Source organism: Rhodnius prolixus, unplaced genomic scaffold (genome assembly GCF_049639745.1).
Source record: "Rhodnius prolixus isolate KJV_2025 unplaced genomic scaffold, Rpr scaffold_14, whole genome shotgun sequence".
Lineage (NCBI taxonomy): Eukaryota > Metazoa > Arthropoda > Insecta > Hemiptera > Reduviidae > Rhodnius > Rhodnius prolixus.
Window position 1 is genome coordinate 6,518,793 of NW_027411594.1, and position 23,441 is coordinate 6,542,233.

The following is a 23,441-nucleotide window of genomic DNA, read 5'->3' on the forward strand; positions in this document are numbered from 1 at the left end:
TTATTGTTTGCCAGTCTGCAAGGCTCGAGATTTTGTTTGAAGCTGGAGGTTACATTCTGTGCTAGTAGTTTCTTCATTTGACTTAACTTGCATAACCGTACCCTTACCTTAAAAATGGATAATCAGCTAACGGAATCAGAGTTTAAAAAAATAAAATGTGAAATTATGAAAGCTAGCGATTTAAGTCTCAAAGGCAGCATAGACGAACAAATTCTAAGCCTAATAGAAAAAATAAATTCTCATGAAGATTTCGTCACTACTAGTTCGTGTTCTGGAAGAACTGTTGTACTATCTAAGGTATAGAAGTGTATTGTGTCAATAATTTTGCTGTAATATTATTTAGAAAAGTGTTATTAATATTAATTGTGAATTATTTTCAATGTCATTTCTAGGACGATGATCAAAAAGCGGGATGTAAATGGGTTTACACAAGCCATTGTAAGGTAGATGAAAATGAATTTTTAGAAAGTATCCTTAAAGAAAGTGGTAACCTTGTGGTTAAATTCGAACCCTTTATTTTACATGTTCAATGCAGAACATTAAAAAGGGCCAAGTTCATGGTAAGTTGAGTATTTTGTTTCTTAATTTCGGCATGAAAATTAAAGGATTACTGTTGGAATGTCGTTTGACATTATTATTACAGTTTTAATTATTCGCACAGATGTTCACGTAATGAAATTTAGGTAAGAGTTGTGGGCCAAGAGGCTCTCAATATGACTCAACCATCACTTAATTGGCAACTCCCGAGTAATCAGCGATCACCAATACCTATCGTTGCAATCTACTGTTTGATTTTAGCTCACATGTGCATTAGAAAGTGGTTGTAAAAATTCTGGTTTCACCCTTGGAAAAAACGGAAAAATTACAGTCGCAGTGAGAAGTACTTTAAATTTGGAAGTTCCCATATCATTTATGGGACAATTACTTGTTGATGAAAAGGTTTGTTTTAATATTTCAAAACATTTTACACAATAATATATTTTTATTTATTGATTTATTTTTTTTTTTTAGTACTTAAACTTCCTTGTCTCTAAAGCTAACCAAAAGATGGAGAAAAATCAAGAGAATATTCTGAAATTTGATAATTTATTCAGTAGATTATTTAATAAATGATAAACTCGGTTCCCGGATTGATTTTGGTGTTACATGACTTAAAAGAATTCTTTGTCAATGAAGATTGAAAAGCCACTTCGAAAGCGCAGAAACGGATTCCAACCGAAGATTTTGAATTAATAATGTTTAATCGTAATAAAATCAGCTTGAACTTGAGAAGGGTAATGCTAAAAATAAATACGATAAGTTGGAAGAGAAGAAACCAATTCTTATGAGAACACTTCGTTACAGCAAATATGGAAAAGTAATGTGATTGGAAAATATTAGGAAAATACTTCATTTTTATAATCTGATATTGCTTTTTTTAAATTTCGTGTACTTATATGTGTAAGCGAAAAAAACTACATAGCATTTTGTTTATTCTAGTTTTTACCTTATCCCACATTTCCTAGTAAAAGTTAGTCCAAAATATGGTGGAAACACTTCAAAATATTAATAAATGTTGATTTGATTAATATACGTGACTAGTTTCATTATAACGAAATTTTAATAAGATTAAATATCGCGAGGTGTTAAAGAAAATTGATTTATTCTGTTTTGCTTTGTTCAAAAGCTTATTATTGGTAGTCACCGAATGAGTAGTTACCAAATCTGAATATTCAGGGAGTTTTTTTTCAGTGAAACAAAGAAGTACATAACAGTTTCTAAAAACAACTTTTTCGTACTTAAGGAACTTAATAACAGCTTGCATTGCAAAATAACTATTGAGAATCTGCATAATTGCTATATTCTAATAATGCATAAAAGAGTGCATTGTATAGCGACAAAAGTGCTTCAATTTCAAATTGAAATATTAGCGTAAAAACGTTCACGTGATTTACTAGATACCGATAGTCTCGTGATTGCTGGAAGGTTATGATCATCGTTTAAAGCAGGTAAACAGGTTTAATGGAGTTGGTTAGACATTATTTTTCTCGGGTATCTTTTCAAGGTGTTAACTTAGTTCTCTCAAGAAATGTTAAAACAACGTTAAAAAAAAATGTGATTACCTAGAATTCTTAAAGTGTAAAGTTTACTTTTCTTTGCCGTTTTTCATTTGATTTTTTTACTTAATTTCAGGCAAATTTTTTTTCTACAGAAACTGAGTTGCTAGATATATTTGATCAAACAGGTCCACCAAAATATGATAAAGTGTTTACCCCGGAACCTAAAAAGATAGAAACTGTGAACGCTTCGAAATTGAACAAAAAACAAGTAATATTCTAAAGGTATTTGATTTTGAATTGTTATGAATTATTGTGTTGGACATTCTTTTCTTTTTTTTATAAGGAAAAAGTGGTGATAAAATGCAAGAGAACTGAATTTAACCATTATAAAAATCAAAAGTATGATAAACTTAAACCTATTCCACTCGCGTCGAAAGGTTGGAAGCATAGAAAGTCAAAAGGAGATTTCTTTACAATTAAAATATATGATGAGGTAATTGGTACATTTAATATCCTTCATTAACATAAATTATCAATTTTACGAGCCAGTTCTATCCAATGAATGAATGTTCAATCAACTCACTTTTTTCTTTTATTTTTATCTTTTAGAATTATGAACCAAATTTACTGTATTGGGATGATGAGAAATCTTTTTCCGACTTGAAAATCCAAGACAATGTAATTGAAGCTTTACAAACCCAGGGGATAACAAAGCCCACTAAAGTGCAGGTACTTTTTTAATAGTTTATTTTCTTGTTCAAATGTTTTAATTTTAGGTTTCAATCAAGGCTTCGTTTATTTATATTAGGACAATTGGCGTGAAACCCCAAAAGTCAGATTAAGACAAGCACGGGCCCAAAATTCTTTTGCACGGTAGGCCACAGTCTCTTCCAAAAGAGCTTAGAAAGAAAAAGGTTTGTACAGATATGATTTGAACCAAGCGAGAAACCCTAAACAGCTTTTTTGACTGACGCCCTAAAAAAAAAATTGGATCTTTAAGGTACAGGCATTTGCAGATTTTCTGGCGAGATGGAAAAAAATCTTATACGTAGGACAGTTTACGATGTTTTCATTATGGGAAGATTTAGATGCCAGAGTAGTTTTCTCTATTCAGGCATCCTCCCTGATTGTGAAATTTGTCCCTTAGTAGTTAACATAATATATTTTAAAAATTAAGATTTAATTTTACAGGTTGATAGTATTCCTAAATTATTGTCTGGCAAGAATTGTTTAATTGCGGCTGAAACAGGTTGCGGCAAGACATTAGCCTACCTCTTACCAATGATAGAACAACTGATGGTATGGAATAAAGCAATGGGTAGCAGACCTCCAAACACTCCTTTAGCTCTAGTATTGTGTCCTCATAGAGAATTAGCTTTACAAATAGGAGTATGTATTGAAAGTGTTATTTATTATTTGTATCAATTCTTTGGAAATTATTTTATAGAGGCGAGTTTAAATAAAAGTTAATTTGTTTCTCTTTTAGGACGTTGCCAAAATAATGTCCTGCTGCCTTCCTTTTACATGTACTACGTTAATCGGTGGCAGAACAAAGAAGAAAATGTTAAATCCTGAATTTGATTATGTAGATCTTTTAGTAGCCACGCCTGGCGCTTTGAGCAAGCTTATAAGTACAGGTAAGAATTAGTATTAACTTAAACAGCACATTAACACTTAATCTCACCTGCTTCGCCACTTCTTCTCAAACTTGCGTGTATTTCGGGTAAAGTAGGTTAATGCATTAGTACTTCTCAATACTGATACCTCCAAAACTCATAACACGCAGTGTTAACAATTTCTTGGGTACCCACTGGTAAACTTGAACTCATCGTCACTCATTCGCATTTATTCGTAAGTGTAGAATCTGTAAATACCATGTATTATGTACAGATGGTTGGATAATTTTTAGAATCATAGTGGAAAGTAGGCGATGTTTCTGTTTTCATTTATGTGGCTGTCGTAATGTGTAGAGGTAGCAGGATAAGTGGAAGAATGATGTGCAAAAACTTTTGGCGGAAAATACTGGAAATGCAAATAAAAATAGTTTGACCCAATAAATTATTTTTACATTAGTGTCAAAGTAACAAAATCCATCCCATAATCTAAACTAATGTACAAACTCTGTCCCGTAAGGGAACTGCCAATAGGTTTCTTAGGGACTTCGCTTTTATTAACATGCTTCTTCTTCAGTCTAATTACACCTTTTGAAAGGCAGCTGATGCTCTTCTGCTAATTTCACATATTAAATAAGGAAATTAAATGGTTGTTTAAGTCTAGAATTGATTGTTTTTTGTTACTCATTTTCAGGAATATATAATGTGAATGAAATAAAGCATGTGGTTATAGATGAAGCGGACACTATGTTAGATGACAGTTTTAATGAACTACTTCTTCGGATACTCACAAAGTTGAAGGTTGAAACATTTAATAAATATTTTTAAATTATTGATGTAATCAATTTAAAGATGAGGCGTGTAAACATCTGAGATAATCAGCACTCGGAGTCTTTAAGCACTGCCAGTCTTAGGAACATGTTCTCACACTATATCATTGGACAATAAGCTGCAAGAGATTTTAGGTAATGAAAGTAGTAGTAGGACCGTTCATTTCAGAATTTCTAAAACAGGCTTATTGTATCTACCAAACACTTTTCTCGTAACATTCACCTATCCTGATAGTCACCCAGCAGTCTCACTCATTTTCTTATAATCGGATAAGTTTTTCACCGAGTTTGATTTTTCACAAAATGCATTATCTCTTGGAGCTTTGTTTTTGTAATTTTATTAAATATTATATCGCGTAATCAGATTACAGTGATAGTAACGTTGAAATATTAATTAAATTGGAAATATTAATTAATAAAAATTTATAATATTGCAGATTGGTTACCAGAATCCGTCCACTGGTGCATACCCTGAAAATTGCCAGCTTACCCTAGTTAGCGCTACAATGCCTAAAACCATTTACAAGAGTTTGGAGGGCATTGTTGACGTAAGTTGTCTTGAGCCAGTTTGAATTTTTCAATTAATAAATTTAATGGGATCTGTTTTTAAAATTATTTTGTTTTTGCTTATTCCAGAGTGACTCTTTAATGGTAATAAAATCTAGTCGCTTGCATAGAATATTGCCACATGTGGCGCAAACATTCTACAGGCTTGCTGTATCGGAAAAACCAATCAAACTCTTGCAAATGGCAAAACAATCGCTTAAAAAGAAACAGCCAACTCTCATATTTAGGTAAATTAGAGGTTTTATTATTATTATTATTATTCCTTTAAAACCTTCTTTCATTACATTGGTATTTTTTAACATTAAATACGTTACCTACCTTCTGAGATGAAAAAAATCGCTTGACAACAACAGAAGTCGACATGTTTCCCCAATATTTTCTTGATAACATTTCAAGTGTGTTTTCTTGAACATTTATTTAATAATTATTGCTACAATGACTTACCTAGTGAAAATGATTTCACGTTTTTGATTACTTTTTGATAATTATTCACTTCTATGCCTTCGGTTCACACTCCACAATACGGCGTCGTCCTACTTACTCGTATTATGCTATTCTTATTGTTTGCCAATGTGCCAATGTGTCTGAAGATAATTCCTAACTAGTTCCTAGTAGCATTGTAGTTTGTAGTAGGATGAAAATCATGATTTTTTTTTATTTTAAGTTGTTACGAGACGTAACTGTGTAACCCAGATTTGACTGAAAGATCTGGAGACAATGCTGACCTGAATTTTGAAGAACTTAATTTTTTTCAGTAATAAATCTTCAACTGCTGATTGGATATCATTAATGTTAAATGAAAACGGTGTACCTGCAGTGAATTTAAATGGTGAAATGAATTATGCTATAAGATTAGGAAAATATAAAGAATTCAGAGACGGCCGAGTAATGGTACTTTCTTGTACAGACGTAGCCTCTAGAGGACTCGATACCACGCATGTAAGAATTATTCCGTGTACAAAATTTATTTATTTCCTTCCGTTTATTGTTTCGAGTCTTTTTTTTTCAGGTTAAACATATATTGAACTATGACTTTCCAGTCTACATGGCAGATTATATTCATAGATGTGGTCGTACAGGCAGATGTGGCAGTCCTTCAGAGAATCTTATTACTAATTTTATTACTAGATTAAAAGAAGTTGATCTTTTAAATAGCATTGAGGTAAGCATAGTATTTTATTATTTACATCATTTATACGTTGTGGTAAATATAAAAGGTGGACAATTATTCAAAACCAGTCTTTGAAAAGTAAAATATGAACACGTCTTAAGTATGGAAATGGTTTTTAGATGAAACATCAATTTAATAAGCTTTTTTTATTTGCCTTACTCTTCTTAAGAGATAGTATTGCAATGGTTTTCAGTTTCAATATACGTTTTGAGATTCACAGAGTATGAAAAAGTGGCTTTTATAAATCAGTTCATTTTATTATCAGAAAATATGTATCCGCTTAATTAAAATCAGAAAATCACAGGGTTCAAATTTTAAATTTGGTGTAGGTGACTTACTGGGACCCACATGTAAGCCTAAGCCTTTTCGACAAATTCATTCAGCTGGAATTAGCACTTAACTGAGTAGATTATCTGTGTTTTTAGCTATTTTTAAAAGTAGTTAAAGTGATTTTATTAAAAATTTATCTGCAGATAATCATACGTAACATAAATTTAGGAATGTTACTCTTAGTTCTAACATTCTATCAGAAAACGTGAGGCAAGTTTTGAGTTTTAACCTCTCCTTAAAGTACCATTTCATTATATTACGGTTCTAACAACTGTATATTAATAATGTGTAGGTAATGTCTAACCAAAAGTTCGATATGGAAGAATTTCAGACCTACGAAAGTGGCTTTGATTTTAGTGTGATTCTAATGGGTTATCTTGCGAATTGTCATGCTTTCTTCAAAAGTAAATTTCACCGCAATGAATTTATATTGAAGTCAAAATATATTTTTACTGTGTAGGAGTTTGAATTTAACTCCTAAGCGAAAAAAAAATCATGTTTTCAGTTTAAATGCCAAGTTTATTTATTAATAATTTCTTTACAGACCAACCAAAGTTAAGATCAAGTAAAATTTCTTATATTTATGAAAGAAAGAAAATTTATGAAATTTCAATGTTCTAAACAAAATGTTAAAAATGTGAAGTTTTAAGTAAATTTAATTACTTAAAATTCGTGAGTGTACATACAAAATTTCTTCCTTTTCAATCAAAATTTCATATTTATTTTTTCAACTTTATTAAATAATTTTTAAATAAATTAATAATAGCCAAATAGTTCTGCAATCCATTTAGTTTTCAAGTAGTAACCGGGTTGAAGGTTATTTATAACAATTCAGTAGATATTATCAGTAGATCAAATGACTAACTAGATACAGTTAATCGCATGTTAATGAAGAAGGCAGTGGATTTGTTCCTTCAGTGAACTTCCGAATCTCCATTTTAAATCATTTCGACTATATCTTGTAGTATTAAAAGGTGAATTAGAGTAAAGTTAAAGTGAAAAAGTGATCAAATGTAATTAATAAAATAATATATTCGATTAAATGAGTAAAGAATTGTCTGGGTTTATAGTTTGTGTTCGGATTATTGTTTTATTAAAGGCAAGACCGTTTTACTGGCATTTAATGGGATAACTTAACTACTGTAAGTGAAATATTTCTTAAAGTTATATTTAAATTCTTAAATTCATGAACTTGTATTATTTGTTCACAAAAATGTTTTTTAGGTATATTTTTATTTAGCTTTATCTATTCTTCTAATGAAGACTCTGGATAAATGTTAACTGTTTAAAGACTAGTTTTGAATTCGCCATCTTAAGAAAGCCCCAAACATTTTTTTTGTATTATTTTATTCATTTTAATTTTTCCATTATCCGTTTATCCGTTGTGGATAATTTATGTTTGTAGATGGCGGTCCGTATTCAAGGAGATCTTCCAAGAGTTGATGGCAATATCAGTAAACTGATAAGTAGGAAATATGAAAAATCTTCTTAGCGGGATGATTTTATTAATCAAACCTAGAATGGGTTCCATTTCTTTCTTCAGATGTGTTTCTTTTTTTTGTATTTTACTTTTGTAAATAAATTTTTAATGGAAATTATTTATTTTTTCATAGTAACTGTTGGATAAAATCCTAAAATTAACTAGTTAGAATATGGGATCATTTTATTTGGATTTTTTTTACTTTACTATTATGTATCTTACTGAATGGTATTTTTCACTCTTTGATAATTTTTTTTAATAAGTTTTCATGGCCAAGTGTTCAAATATGGTACACCCGTTACGCTTTTCATCTATTTTTTTTAATTTTAAATCTGAAGTTCTGGATACTAGCGCAGACTTGTGGACCAATTTATAAGTTTTTTCTGTTGCGATTTCAAAAAGGCATCTAATATTTTCTGTTTTTTAAACTTTTTTTTTCTTTCACAAATTGAAAACAATTTGACTTCTAATTATCTATTTTATCTTTATTACATTTATAAATAATAATATCTGACTTACGTACTTTTTTTTTTATTTGTGTGTTATTGTTTACTTAAAGAAGAGTAAAAGCAAAACTTGAAGCTATAAAGAAATAGGAATACGAGAGTTTAAGACTGATAGAAGTTGAGATTTGGTTATTTTTTTTTGAGAGCAATCCTATTGGAGGGCACTAGGGGGATCAATGTACTATTAGATTGGTGGAAGCTGATGAGAGCTTGAAGGCGTTCTCTCGTTAATGGACTAGATTATTCATCGCCGAATAGCCATTAAAATAGTCACCGATTAGAGAGCGGTAAGAAGCTCCTATATAGAGAAAATCTAAGCAGACCGCTTAGTTCTTTTGAAAATTTGTGTGAAATAACTTCTTATATAAAAAGGCAAAAACATTTGTTCAAAACTAATTAATGGGGTTAAAGTAGGTATCTCTCTAACGTGCCATTTCATTGAATTCTACGATGTTATTAACACTGTAACATTATTAAGAATTACGTAAATGTTTTTAAAATTTTAGTTTGAAATAAATTCCTTGACCGAAAACATGATTCTTCTAAACGATTCTTTTTAGGTTGCATTTATCTCCCAAGAACAATAACTTTGAAAATTGATTGATTGTTCTAAGACGTGAAGTTATCTTTTAAGTTTTTCTGAATATAAAACTAAGTAACTTGAGTATAAATTCTATTTTTTTTAACCTTAACCTTTAAACCTTTAAAAACGGTGGTGTTTTATACGATATTTTTTTTTAAATTATTTTGAAAGCATATATCAATATAATTTTTTATATGCATTAATTGCCCTTAACTATTGGTAAAAACAACTTAGCCTTCTAGAAGTGTGGTTAACAAATTTCTGTGGTAAGATTGTGAGTTTTTTTGGATCAAGCAAGTAACAATAGAATGCGCTGTTTCCCGCCTTTATCTTTTAAACCACGTGACATTTTCAGTATCGGTGGGGCAATGAATAGTGGGGTTCTGTTCAGAAAACAACACAGAATCTTTTCAGTTGGTAAAGTAGTTAAGGAGCAGTAGGAATGGTTGTTAATATTAATCTTTAATTGTTTTTAAACTTATCAAAGCTATAATTTTGTCGTCTTAATTTAGTTTAAAACGTGCATACTTATCAGTTTACATTAGCCGTCTTTAAAGTAGCTAGATTATCTATTAAGACAATAATTATTAGTGTTGGATTTTTTGTTAGTTTGGAGTGTGATTACCTACCAAAACAAATTGTGTTCATTCAGATAACAGTATTTAAACTAAGAAGTAATTGTTACTTTTTTGTCTTGCTTTTGCACCCTAGAGGAATCGCTTCTTTTCTTGGATTAAGGTGCTACAAAAGGCTTAACCCTGTTTTGTGTACAGAAACAAAGGCAATCAACAGCCTCAGTTGAAGCGGTAAGTTTTATTTTGTCTGTGACTTAATTTTTTTATGATTCGTCATGTTTATTACGTATGCCTTACTATTTTCATAATGCGCTTTTTATTTCGAATTTTGAGTTTTTGTAGCTAATACACGTTTTGATAGTTACGAAATCCTTTAAATAAGTTTGTCAAAAGATTTAGCTTGGTTTGGTCTATCACTTTTTCATGTTTTACTGTCATTAAGTAGTTGCGAGCCGACTAACTTAGCGATCAAATCTCTTTAAACGGAACTAGCTCTGCACAGAATGGATCTCTCTATCTGTGCGAGATTTTCTTGTAAATTGGTCCACTAACGTTCCTTGAATTTGTTTTCAGACTACACAAGTGGGTTTATAACTTTCTAATTGTAACATTTCCCTAACGAACTTCTATGAAGAGTATTATGAAAAGATGGGTAGGTTTTTTTTTTTTTTTTTTTTTCATGAAGTGCTATTTCTGTGTTATGTTGCCTAATGCGATGGTTGCGTGTTGCCACGGTGTTTAACTTAGTGATTTAGGATGCCCATAGTTTTCTCTTAGTGTCTGTCTGTTATGTGTAATTGATGGCCAAAAAAATAAACATAACCAGAAAAAAAACGAAAAATTGCAGAAGGTATAAAGTTGATGTTTTTTTTTTCACGATGCCATCAACTAAAGATTGGATTTAAAATGGATTTTCTGAAAACTTGATATGCTAATTGCACACTTGTTGATCTGTAGCTTTTCTTATAAAAATGCTTTTTAAAGTAAGCTCTGAAAGTAAGGTTGGCTCCTCTCTGAAGTGTAATTAGTGGGCTCATTATCTGTGCAGTATTTACAGGAAGTTAAATCCAATCGTAAAGAAACATCGGTTGAGCGGATGTGCTAGTTGAATGTATTTTATAGTTATTAATTGCGAAATTATTGTAAGTAATTGATTGTTTCAGAATTTTTTTGTTGGTTTAAATTTAATATTGTCTCAGAAAAATTGGTTTTCGGCTTTTCTGTGGCTTTTCGGTGAAATGTAAGTTTTTAAAAACTGAAAAGAACTTAGAACCTTGATAAGTACGATGAAAGAAAGTCATACTTATCACATTGTAAGACTGTTTATCATACTTTTTTTTCGATACTCTTATACAGAAAAATGTGCAGTTTTTATTATTATGAAGCTCTCTGTAACATCCCACGGCTACCAACTTATTTTAGAGTGGGGGCCGGGAGATTTATGTTAGAACTCTTGAGGATTTTGGTAGGTGACAGGTTGGGTGGTCGTTTTTGTTGTTTGCAATCTACGTCATTAACCTAAAAGGAGAAGGGGAAACTTAATAAAAGAATACGAAGAATTGGAAATCTTGTGTAAAATGGTCGCCTAGAATAAGACCTTCTTCTGTAGTGGTCATTGTATTATTTATTTCAAGACCAGTTGGGAACCCCTGAATTGACTATAATTCTTCTCTCTACCACTGCCTTAGTGATTAAGACTGGTTTTGTTATTGAAAAGCATTATTATTATTTTTTTTCTTAATTTCAATTCTTTATTTAACTAACATAACAAAAAATAATTTAGCAGTTTATCAGTGTGCTTGGCGTACTTCACTACACTGCACACCAAAGTATTGAGATCATGTTCGTTTATTCTTTTTGTCTTTTCATCTGAAATATATCCATTTTAAGAACTTGAGTCTAAAAAAAATGATTATTAGAATATTTCCATAGGATTCTGTGGGAACTGTAACGTGTTGGTTCCTTAAATACGATTAATCCATAAATATAAGGGACATAACCTTTACTGTCCCTTTGACAGTAAGGTAAAAGGGTCATGGTTCTCCCTCTCAGAATGACGTAATTCTTTAACGCATTACAGCATAATTCTAATATTAGTTTCCCCGATTGGAAAAAAAAAATGTCTTACCATTTCTTATAATTTCACTCAATGGGCAGACTCGAGGTGAACTTTTCTTTGTGTTAGCTTCCGTTCGCCGGATCAAAAAGCAGTGAAGCTCCTTCACAAATTCAAGTAACGCACAAAAAATTAAAAGTGAATTTTTTATTTAAACTAACAATAAGCGATTTATAATGAAGTTAATAGTTTTGAATTCATACTTCCCATTTTCCTATAAGTGCCATCAAGTATTGTAACTATAAGAGAAATATGCGTATAGAGGGAGTTTTGAAGCTCTTAATTACGTCTAAAATGAATTTATAAAAAAAAACACTTGTAAATAAAGTATTACAAAGTATTTATTTTTAATTACGTATTTATCTGGTTCAAGGAACTATACAATCGCAAGGATACGGGTCTTATTCTATAATTATGGATTTTAACGCCTAGTTATACGACTTTCTCCCTGTTAGCGTGTTACTGCGATCGTCTTCAATCCTTTGTTTTAATTGAGATTTTATAAACAATTAGTTTTACGTTTCCTGATAAGGGGGAGAGTGTTTATTTATGAGAAAACTACGAGTAACTCCTGAATTTTCAAGAAGTTTTGAGCTGATATTGGGTATCACCGTCGTAGCACTCATTCATGGTTTTAGTTTAAAGTCCATCAACTAGACAGTGACTTACTTTTATAGTAATTGTTTTGTTCAGAGAACATTCGTTTAGGGTACCTACTTCTAAGAGAGGAAAGAGCGGTACAAATCTCTCTCTCTCTAAAATATCTTTCTCAATATAATGTACGGTGCTGTTATATATTATAAAAGTGGGGGGGAATGTATCGCTACAATTCTAAGGATATAATAAAGGATTTCCAAAGCGGAAGTGCGATTTACTGTAGGATTTTTCACCTTTTTTTTTAAAGAACTTTTTCGTTAGTGCCTTTCACAATAAGTGGGTATACACTGCAAACAGGTGGATCTAGAACTATATGGGTGCAGGGGTTGGGTTAGAGCAGCGTTTCCCAACCTTTTTTGGCTCACCGTACCACTTGGTAGTACATCGTGCTAAATTCTACCACTTCGTAAAAATGATTTGTATTTCGTGAAATTTGTTATTCCCGAGTGTGTTATTTTATTATTATTATCAACTTTATTTGTATTAAAACTGTCCGGTAGGACAGTTGTATAAGGGTTGACCATCAAAAACTGCACAAAAAGCGTAACGTTGAAAAACACCCAACGTTGACAATTTTTTTCTCTTTTTCTATAAAAGATAAAATTCCCAAATTTTCTTTAAATCTTACTCCAAACCCTCCTTTATAACTGTAATTTTTTTGCAACAACCCAGATCTAATAGGTTTCGAGAAAAAAGTTGCCGAAAATGAGCAAAAACGGCTTTTTCAAAAAATGTTCTTGTTCTTGTTCTTCTTGTTGTTGTTGTTGTTGTTCTTGTTGTTACCTTTTTTGTAAACAACGTAGCGCCTAAACGCGTGAACCGATTTTCATGAATGAGATGTCATTCGATTCAATATTTTATGTAGATGTGCCTTTTGGGGGTCCCGACGCTGTACATCGAATGGGAGAGGAGTTAGCCCCCTTTATGTAAGGCCCCCTCCAAAATTATTATTACTAATTACTCTGTAAATCTTGGCCCGATTTTGATAAAATTTGGTAGGATGATAGGGTTAGGGCTCCCCTACGTAACATTAAAGCGGCGATCAGCTCTTACACTTGTTAAGGGGAAGTATAGCAATCGTTTCAAATTATCGACACGTGAACCGATTTTTATGAATGAAGTGTCATTCGAATCGAAATTTTATACAGATTTGCACTTCAAAAGTCTCGGCACCGTGCCTCATAAGGAGGGGAGTTTGCCCCACCCAAATAAGGCCCTTTCTAAAACTATTATTACCAATATTTCTATAACGCTTAGTCCGATTTTGATAAAATTCAGCTCGAATAAGTGGTTGAAGCTCCTCTACGTTGCTGATTCTCTTGCTCCTACTAAGAGGAAGTACTGCAATCGTTTAAATTATCAATGAGTGAACCGATTTAAATCAATGAATTGTTCGATTAAAAAATCTTTGCCTGTTTGCCTTTTAGGGAGAAGTACTGCAATCCTAGTTTATTTTTCTTACTCCTCTTAAAAGGAAGTACTGAAATCGCAGTTTAATTTTGCTATTTACGTACAAATACCTTCCTATGTTATTCAAAACGCTTTCTCAAAAAAATTGTTATTGAGGATGGTTTGGGAGCCGCAACTACAATCATTTTTTAAAAAGATCTCTCCAGTGGTAGTTAACACCTTATCAGGTTATAATGATAGAATTGCTTATTACAAATTTTAAAAAAATCTGTAAAGCAGATATGTAACTTTGTAAAATAGACAAAAAGGAAAATCTATCCAAAAGGTACAAAAATCTCCTTAACAAAAACTTACAGTTTAAAATGTTAAGTATAAGGGTTGATTAAACGCCAAAAGGTTCACAAATCAGCGAGTACCCAACATTTCATTAATACTTCATTAATATTTAAGTAATTCTACTGCATTAATTTTCATTAATAAGTTATTTTTTAGAATTTATTAGATATCACAGACCCTTATGCTGGCCAGTTCATTTATATTATTTTTTTGTTATAATTATGATAAATCACATATACGTACGTGCATGTTAAAGTAGAAAAAGATAAAGTTAGAGTAGGCTACTGTCTTGAATTCGTCTTACCGAAATATTCGTGAGCACAAATAATACATAGATAATAACAAGTAGATTATTCAACAACAATTATTCATTTCTCAATTGTAATTTAATTTAGTCCCCCTAATTTTACTTATGGTAAAATACTGGAATAATTAGCTGTCCTAAAAAATATGCATATCTTATTTATTTTACTCTTTAACAAAAACTTACAGTTTAAAATGTTAAGTATAAGGGTTGATTAAACGCCAAAAGGTACACAAATCAGCAAGCACCCAACATTTCATTAATTCTTCATTAATATTTAAGTAATTTTACTGCATTAATTTTCATTAATATTTTTTAGAATTTATTAGATGTCACAGACCCTTATGCTGGCCATTTTCGTCTACAAAATATTTGTTCAAGTAGCACTGTAGATTGACTGTAATATCTAGTTATTTATAATAATCAAACTATTAAATACAGGTTAAAAAGAAAAACGTTATAAAAAATAAAAAAAAATTATGAGGCTAAAAAATTCAAAACTTTTTTTTATAAAAAAAAATGTAATATGTAATATAAAGTAAATAAGATATGTATATTTTTAGGACAGCTAATTATTCCAGTATTTTACTATAAGTAAAATTAGGGGGACTAAATTAAATTACAATTGAGAAATCAATAATTGTTGTTGAATAATCTACTTGTTATTAACTGTGTGTTATTTGTGCTCACGAATATTTCGGTAAGACGAATTCAAGACAGTAGCCTACTCTAACTTTGTCTTTTTCTACTTTAACATGCATGTACATATGTGTGATTTATCATAATTATAACAAAAAAATATAAATGAAGTGGCCAGCATAAGGGTCTGTGACATCTAATAAATTCTAAAAAATATTAATGAAAATTAATGCAGTAAAATTACTTAAATATTAATGAAGAATTAATGAAATGTTGGGTGCTTGCTGATTTGTGTACCTTTTGGCGTTTAATCAACCCTTATACTTAACATTTTAAACTGTAAGTTTTTGTTAAAGAGATTTTTGTACCTTTTGGATAGATTTTCCTTTTTGTCTATTTTACAAAGTTACATATCTGCTTTACAGAATTTTTTAAATTTGGAATAAGCAATTCTATCATTATAACCTGATAAGATGGTAAGTCGGAACCGTAACTACCACTAGAGAGATCTTTTTAAAGAATGATTATCGTTAAGGTCCCCCAAACCATCCTCAGTAACAACTTTTTTTGAAAAAGCGTTTTGAATAAAATAGGAAGGTATTTGTGCGTAAATAGCAAAATTAAACTGCGATTTCATTACTTCCTTTTAAGAGGAGTAAGAAAAATAAACTGCGATTGCAGTACTTCTAGGCAAAGAGGCAAAGATTTTTTAATCGAACGACAATTCATTGATTTAAATCGGTTCACTCATTGATAATTTAAACGATTGCAGTACTTCCTCTTAGTAGGTGCAAGAGCATCAGCAATGTAGAGGAGCTTTAACCACTTATTCGAGCTGAATTTTATCAAAATCGGACTAAGCGTTATAGAAATATTGGTAATAATAGTTTTAGAAAGGGCCTTATTTGGGTGGGGCAAACTCCCCTCCTTATGAGGCACGGCGTCGAGACCTTTATAGTGCAAATCTGTACAAAATTTCGATTCGAATGACATTTCATTCATGAAAATCGGTTCACGTGTCGATAATTTGAAACGATTCCTATACTTCCCCTTAACAAGTGTAAGAGCTGATTGCCGCTTTAATGTTACGTAGGGGAGCCCTAACCCTATCATCCTACCAAATTTTATCAAAATCGGGCTAAGATTTACAGAGTAATTAGTAATAATAATTTTGGAGGGGGCCTTACATAAAGGGGGCTAACTCCTCTCCCATTCGATGTACAGGATCGAGACCCTCAAAAGGCACATCTACATAAAATTCCGAATCGAATGACACCTCATTCATGAAAATCGGTTCACGCGTTTAGGCGCTACGTTGTTTACAAAAAAGGTAACAAGAAGAAGAAGAACAACAACAACAACAACAACAAGAACAAGAACAAGAACATTTTTTGAAAAAGCCGTTTTTGCTCATTTTCAGCAACTTTTTTCTCGAAACCTATTAGATCTGGGTGGTTGCAAAAAAATTACAGCTATAAAGGAGGGTTTGCCCTATATTTTAAAGAAAATTTGGGAATTTTATCTTTTATAGAAAAAGAGAAAAAAATTGTCAAAGTTGGGTGTTTTTCAACGTTACGCTTTTTCGTGCAGTTTTTGACGATCAACCCTTATACAACTGTCCTACCGGACAGTTTTAATATTACATATATACAACATTGTGGGAAGAACACCTAGATGGAGAATGTAATTGAAGAAAACTATATTATTTGCGATAAAGCCAGATAATTATTACCTATTACTATAAACGTTTGACTACTTCATAAAATAACAATTACTTTAATCGAAGAATGAACTTAAACCGACGATTTTTATTTAAAAATAAAAATAAATAAAATCATTGATGTATGTTGGTGTGAGCAATTTTTTAAAAAAGTTTATGAATTTTTTAGCCTCATATTTTTTTATTTTTTATAACGTTTTCTTTTTCACCTGTAATCAATAGTTTGATTATTATAGATAAATAGATATTACAGTCAATCTAAGTTAAATGGTGTGCTACTTGAACAAATATTTTGTAGATGAAAATGGCCAGCATAAGGGTATGTGACATCTAATAAATTCTTAAAAAATATTAATGAAAATTAATGCGGTAAAATTACTTAAATAATATCAATGAAGTATTAATGAAATGTTGGGTACTTGCTGATTTGTGTACCTTTTGGCGTTTAATCAACCCTTATACTTAACTTTTTAAACTGTAAGTTTTTGTTAAGGTCTGTTACAAAGCAGTTCAAGTTTATGTTCACTTCATAAACTTAGTAAAGTGTAAGATCTTAGTTTTAAAACCTTTTTTAAATTAAATTTAATGTTGCTTGGATAGAGCTTACTCATTGTAATCAAGTCTCTTTAAGCAGATATTTATATAGTTATAATTTAAGATCTTTAAGTAATTTTATTGATAATGATGTAGCTTTTCCTAAATTTTCTCGGTAGAAGATGGTTTGAAATCCAATTATCATTTGTGTTTTCGGGTTTTGGAAAATACTTCATGAAAGACAATTTTAATCTTGTTAAATGTGCTATTATATTTTCTCGTATATCTTGATATAGACCAACCTTATTACTGCACTTATTAACAACTTTACTGTATAATATTGTTAATTAAAATAATTTTTATGAATTATAGGGGAAAAAAAACGTTTCTATGATATTTTTATGATTTAATTTTTTATGTCCGCCATTGTTGATTATTTTTCGCGTACCACCAACCAGTAACTCGCGTACCACAAGTTGGGAAACGCTGGGTTAGAGTAAAAAATGATTTAGATGTAATTTTTTTTAAAAAAAGCTATTTAAAAATTAAATATTTATATATTAAAAAAAATTTGCTGTTTATTGAATATGAAGATGTATGCAAAAAGCTTGGAGATTGTCGTTAAAATGTTCGCAAAATTTTTCTGTTTAATCAGCTGTTATTTATATTAAAGTATACATACGCATTCTATCACTTTTTTATTTTTCAAAGAGGATTTTTGTCCCCCTCAAGCTCGCTTTATCTCTTGTCACTCACACCCTCTCTCTCATCCTTGATGCTATTTATCCATATTTATCAAATCCTGAAAGACCGCGCGCGTGTATACCATAATACAACCAATCACTTTGTTCAAATATGTTGACGGAATCCTCAACTATTTTTTTCCATTTCATTTTATTTTATTACCCCAACCACCATCTTTGTTTGTTTTTATACGAGTACAGACAGTACAGACACTACACACATCGTAAGGCGGTCGGTATTTCCTGCCCTCCCATTAACCACAAACTTCCTGTATACCGTCGCTAACACATCCCCCGTTTCAACCAATATCATCCAGTTATGTTGCACAAAAATATTGATCATCTCATTAATGATTTCATTTAATTGGTGGCAAACAGTAGCTATTGTCGGCCATTATCTCTATTTATTTGCATATAATGTCGCTTTATATGCACTTTTATTGCAATTATATTCACTGATCATTTTTTTGCATTCTTTTTTCTAATGATAAGAGGTGGTATTGCGATCGTGCTGCTTCTCTATTTTGAGTCTTCACCTAAAATATCGCTTTTGTGGTCTCTTGAGTATTGGTGTTTCCCCTGGGTACTAACAGATGGTAGCACAATAAGTTCTGGTCAAAATTAGTCAGCTGGAGGTATCACTTTAATTGTATGGATTATTTTTATTATTATTATTTTAGATATTCTCTTAAACCAATTCAAAATTATTTTTCAGTAAATCTCTAACTTATTTTTTAAACATTCCTGTTTGATTATTAATCGGTGCAGTTTAATCTCTTACGTGAAAGTGGGCAATCGATTCCCTCTAAAGTGCAGTTTTCATTCAAAGTAATGGTTCGAACTCTCGTGTACTGTTAAGTGGGAGTGGTTAAGTGTTGTTTAAATCGAATTTTTTTCAACCGGAAGTACCTGTTCGATTCAGTGAATGATTTTCTCCTATTTCCTACAGGCATTACTGTAAACTTCGTAAATACCTTTACGTTTACTAAATCGATTTTATCAACCCAATTAGCTTAGAAAAATAATTCGTTTAGGGCTTTCCCAGGGGTGAGGAGCGAGCCAATTCCTGGCCCTCTAGAATAATTCTAATTATTATAAATGTTAATAATTGAATAGGTAATAAATAGAATAGTTATGTTTTGTAATTAGGTCGGTCTCACAGTTAACTACTAATTTTTTGGAAAATAGTTTTAATAGTGTTAGTGATGAGATGACCTCGCTTGCACTTTTAGTTGAGAAAAGTTTAGGCGATAAATTTTTCCCTTGACCTAGTAAATAATAGTAGTAGTGAAAACATAGAAAAGTGTGCCAACGTTTCTTTTAACCAATTTTTCAAGAAAAAAAAATTCAAGTAAGTAACTGTTGCGTTTTCACAGGAAATGGTCCTGGTTTTCCGGTTTCTATATATGTGATAGTTGCCTTTCCTCTCCAATCATGACGTGAACATCCTGTTGTTACCACCCACACGACTTCCTCTTACCACACTTAAACACAAGGTTCTAAGTCATGAATTTTCTTTAAATCTGTGAGTTCGCATGTGATTTTTAAATTTTTTCGTCTTTTTTAAAGATTTTTTTTTTTTTTTTTAAATCTGTTCTCATATCGATTTTTTGTTTTGTTTTCCGCTGATATTCATTTGTTTAAAGACACTTAAACTGGACATTAGACTAAGGAGGCCATTCCATGTAATAAAGAGACGACGATTTTGTGTTTACAAAATAATAGTTACGCTGACCACTCCTTTATATAACCAGTTAACAAATACGTACACACACACAATGTTGTCGAACAGTGTGTCCAAACCATTCCACAATGATGTGATTGTTTTTCCATGCCATTGTTTTTTTCCATTCTTTTATTTTGTTCTTTGTGCTTTTGTGTTTTGTTCATTTTGGTAAGCATCGGGTGAAAGTATTTCCTGTCTCAGGAGTTGTTGTTGTTGTTTTTTTTTTTTTTTTGTTTAACTCGCATCAGTGATCGATGGATCGATGGCTGTTGGTGTTAAGGTCACTTCTTTTTATCAACACTTCTTTCAGCTGCTAGATGTCGAAGAACAATCTGGACTGACTGCTCAGTTGAATCTGTGGTGTGAAAGTGCCTATTTCTGTACAATGTACGGTTTCTGGTCGGCTTGGAAATCATTGGTGACGATTTACCTCAGGGTGTTCCAAGTACTTAGTCCAGAATCATATTTTTCTTTTCTAAGCACGGCCAACACCATCAGATTGGCCATTTAAAACTCTTGTTTAATAGGGAATCTCCCATTAACCAAGCCCTACTTTGCCATCGCCTTTTTGCTCTAAGAAAACATCAAAATATCTTAGATTATCTAGCAGCATCCTTACTGTTTATAAAGCTTTTTAAGAATATATGTAAATCTATAGTGCCAACGTTTTAGGAATAAATAACAATAGTTTTTATTAAATGGAATGTTTTCTTTTTTTTTATTATCTCTGGAGCTGGAAGTATGGAGAATAGAGTTGGTAAAGAAGAGAGAGACAGGGGTGGAGATGGAGTTTGATGGATGATGGTCCAGATAGACCGGAGCGGAGTGTGTGGCGACATGGTGGCGACATTTTTCCTTCCAGTTCGATCTGGTCCGGAGCCCATTGTTTGTGCAGTCTCTCCACATACCGCCTACACTCCCATCTTAGTTAGCCATCAACTCCAATTCTCTCCTAGACAATAGAGATACATATCCTCCCCAGAATGTAGTAATAAAGGGAATGAAAATAAGGAAGCTCCAAATTCTCTAGAAAACGGGGGGAACGCGGCTTGGACCCCTCTTTTATGGCCGGCTCTCCCTCACCTCCTGCCTCTTGGAGGACATCTTATTTAAGCCTAAAGGGCGCGCGCGGTGGTTCAGTCCAGTCCAGGACATCTCTTTATTCGACACGTAATCTTTCCTTTTTTTCCCCCTAACAGAATTGGGATATTCTATGTTTTCGTCTTTGCCTTTTATCTCCCTAAATGGGACAACCTATATCTAGAATCTACAAGGCATTTCGAATTCTTATTGATTTTCCAGTTCAGTGTGAGGTCTACATGGAAACACATTGTATTAGAAAGTTTGGAAAAAATATTTTCTTTAGTTTTGTCAGTTTGTAGCGTTTAAATTACTGCAGGAATTTCCCTCTTCTTTTTTCTGTGTCTTACACTCGTAAGAAATGTGACTTATAAAAGTTACTGAGCGGGTGTTTTTACTAAAAACACCTATTTTCTATCGCCTATTTTTTTCAGGCGGAGCTTAACGTCCACCCACCAATTAGGTGTCGTGGACGGGGGGGGGGCGGAAGCTCATACTTTACTATAAACAATTTTTTTCTAACCAATTAAAAGTCCGCTCCTAGGTGTTTTTCTTTACTAATTATGCGAAGTTTAAATTTGATTTCTTGGACCCAGGTGTGTCACTTAGTGGACTTAACAGTAAGATTGCTGATTTTATCGAAATGTAGTACGCATGCGTATTGTGCCCCTGACCTATTTTGGTCTTTCTTCCATCTTCAGAAGTTGATTTTGTTCTTCTCCGTCTTCTTCTTCTTCCCATGGTGCTACAGTCCCTATAGTAGGACTTGGACCTCATTCAAGAGAAAGAGTGCCACTCTTCCCTAGGTCCTCGGCTTTTAGGCACCACCTTCTAACACCCACCTTTCGCAGTTCTTTTTCTACGTCATCCAACCATCTTATCCTAGGACGAACTCTACGTCTTGCCCCCCCCCTCCCGCCCGGGTGTCCATATAAAACTTTTCTTGGGACTCGATGATGGGGCATCCGTTCAACATGGCCGAGCCAACCTCAGCCTGGTTGATTTTGTTAAAAACAAGTATTGAAAGTTTCGATTAAATTCAACAGAATCGATTCTTCAGTTTCTGGAATCTTTTCAAAATGGCTCCCTTCATTTAAAAAATATGACGTACGCATTTCATAGATTTACGTCTATAATTTGTATTCGCGACATTTCTCCAGTAAAATTAAATTCAAAACAGTTCCGATATAAGGGGGAGGGATACGCTGTCTTCAAATCTGCCATTTCAGTGTAAGGTACGGTCATATCACCTGAGTGAGTAATATTAATACGAATTAAATGTGGGGGGGGGGCAAAATTTTTTTCGAATATGGTAAACCGAAAGTACGACTAAACCGGAACAGATGTTTCCGTTTTTAGCTATTTTTGCGATTTCCTGTTTTACTTTGTAAAAGAAGGTATAAGTTTTGTAATTGTGCAGATTCTTTTTTTTTTTTTTTTCTAGGTTTTTTCACTTTTCACCGGAAGTATTCGTCTCTTTGAGCTCCTCTAAATCTGTGTAAATCGACAAATCTGCGCGATTACGAATTATTATTATTATTTTTTTTTTTGCTGAGTGACGTTCTAACAAACTTTCAGTAAAATATCAGCTTCCGGTTGGCAAATTTAGAGCGACATTTTTTTTTTGTAATCGGAAACTGCATTGGTGCCTAAACGGAAGCTTTAAGTTTAAAGTTTTTTTTTTTTTTATGTTGCGAGATTTCTTTTTTCCTTTTTTAGTTGAATTCATTCATAAAAACAAATTAAAGAAAAAATGAATCTATTTAGAAAATTGAAAATATTCCATTCATGACTTAACAGTTTTAATAAATAAAGATGGAGTAAATATTAGCGGTACCTTGTTTAGTATATATATATATGAATTAACGGAAAATTTTAACCTTCCTCAGACAGGACAGCACAGGTCTAAGTAGGCCAATTTTTAACTGTTTGAAATCATTTTGCTGAGTAGGATTGTGTTTGTAGTAGTTGTTAGTTTGAGTATTCGTTCTGAATACGCCCACTTTTGCTGAACATATGCTTACCGTTCTTACCAGCTGTTCTAATTTTAAAAATAATATTGTTTTGGTCATCTAGGTGGCACTGGTTTCTTATATTTATCTAAAAAAACAAAAAAAAAAAACGGAAAATCATGAGGCTTGATTGTTTACGTATGGATATGACTCTAGATAAGACTTCCGCTAGCCAGTGAGCCACTTTTTGGTTTTGTGCGATCTGCTTCGATCTATTTATTTACAAAATAGAAATATAGGCCATCTCCCTTCGGGTGTTACACGCACTGTTGAAGAAGTCGATATACTAAAATCAACCAAGTTCTTGGCATAATCTTAGTTTCTATCTCTTTTTTCTTTTTCTTTTTTAAAGATATCATTCTTTAAAAATATAAGTTATAGTATAATATCTCCATATTGGTGCATTTAGACGCCTATTTCATAATCAGTGTTTTGTTTATCTAGAAGCAATCAGCAAAATTAGTTTATTT

The 23,441-nt window shown here is 32.0% G+C and overlaps 3 protein-coding genes across 4 annotated transcripts in view; all 3 read left to right on the top strand.

Moving 5' to 3' along the window:
* Positions 1-114: 114 nt before the first annotated feature.
* On the top strand, positions 115-1,473 carry LOC141451791 (tRNA wybutosine-synthesizing protein 3 homolog). The gene is made up of 4 exons (XM_074123462.1): positions 115-297; positions 393-560; positions 799-939; positions 1,012-1,473. Exons 1-4 carry the CDS (start codon positions 115-117, stop codon positions 1,111-1,113), a joined length of 594 nt encoding a protein of 197 aa, XP_073979563.1. The 3' UTR covers positions 1,114-1,473.
* Positions 1,474-1,746: 273 nt separating this feature from the next.
* On the top strand, positions 1,747-8,148 carry Dbp21E2 (putative ATP-dependent RNA helicase Dbp21E2). The gene is made up of 12 exons (XM_074123437.1): positions 1,747-2,094; positions 2,173-2,307; positions 2,383-2,532; positions 2,649-2,768; positions 3,231-3,428; positions 3,526-3,676; positions 4,347-4,453; positions 4,920-5,030; positions 5,119-5,276; positions 5,805-5,988; positions 6,059-6,211; positions 7,956-8,148. The coding sequence occupies exons 1-12, from the start codon at positions 2,002-2,004 to the stop codon at positions 8,040-8,042; spliced, it is 1,647 nt and encodes a 548-aa protein (XP_073979538.1). The 5' UTR covers positions 1,747-2,001; the 3' UTR covers positions 8,043-8,148.
* Positions 6,222-23,441, top strand: part of LOC141451775 (uncharacterized) — a 157,022-nt gene continuing 139,802 nt past the window's right edge. The window contains exons 1-2 of one of the 2 annotated variants that reach the window (XM_074123431.1): positions 6,222-7,692; positions 9,831-9,925. The gene's annotated coding sequence lies outside the window, so the exon portion shown is untranslated. Of the gene's footprint in view, positions 7,693-9,493; positions 9,926-23,441 lie in introns of those variants that run through there. The other variant, XM_074123430.1, reaches the window with a different exon arrangement.

Coding starts and splice junctions, on each gene's coding strand:
- LOC141451791 (XM_074123462.1), top strand. CDS start 115: ATGGATAATCAGCTAACGGAATCAGAGTTTAAAAAAATAAAATGTGAA. Junction 561..798: donor TAAAAAGGGCCAAGTTCATG/GTAAGTTGAGTA, acceptor GTTTGATTTTAG/CTCACATGTGCATTAGAAAG. Junction 940..1,011: donor AATTACTTGTTGATGAAAAG/GTTTGTTTTAAT, acceptor TTTTTTTTTTAG/TACTTAAACTTCCTTGTCTC.
- Dbp21E2 (XM_074123437.1), top strand. CDS start 2,002: ATGGAGTTGGTTAGACATTATTTTTCTCGGGTATCTTTTCAAGGTGTT. Junction 3,677..4,346: donor GAGCAAGCTTATAAGTACAG/GTAAGAATTAGT, acceptor ACTCATTTTCAG/GAATATATAATGTGAATGAA. Junction 4,454..4,919: donor GGATACTCACAAAGTTGAAG/GTTGAAACATTT, acceptor ATAATATTGCAG/ATTGGTTACCAGAATCCGTC.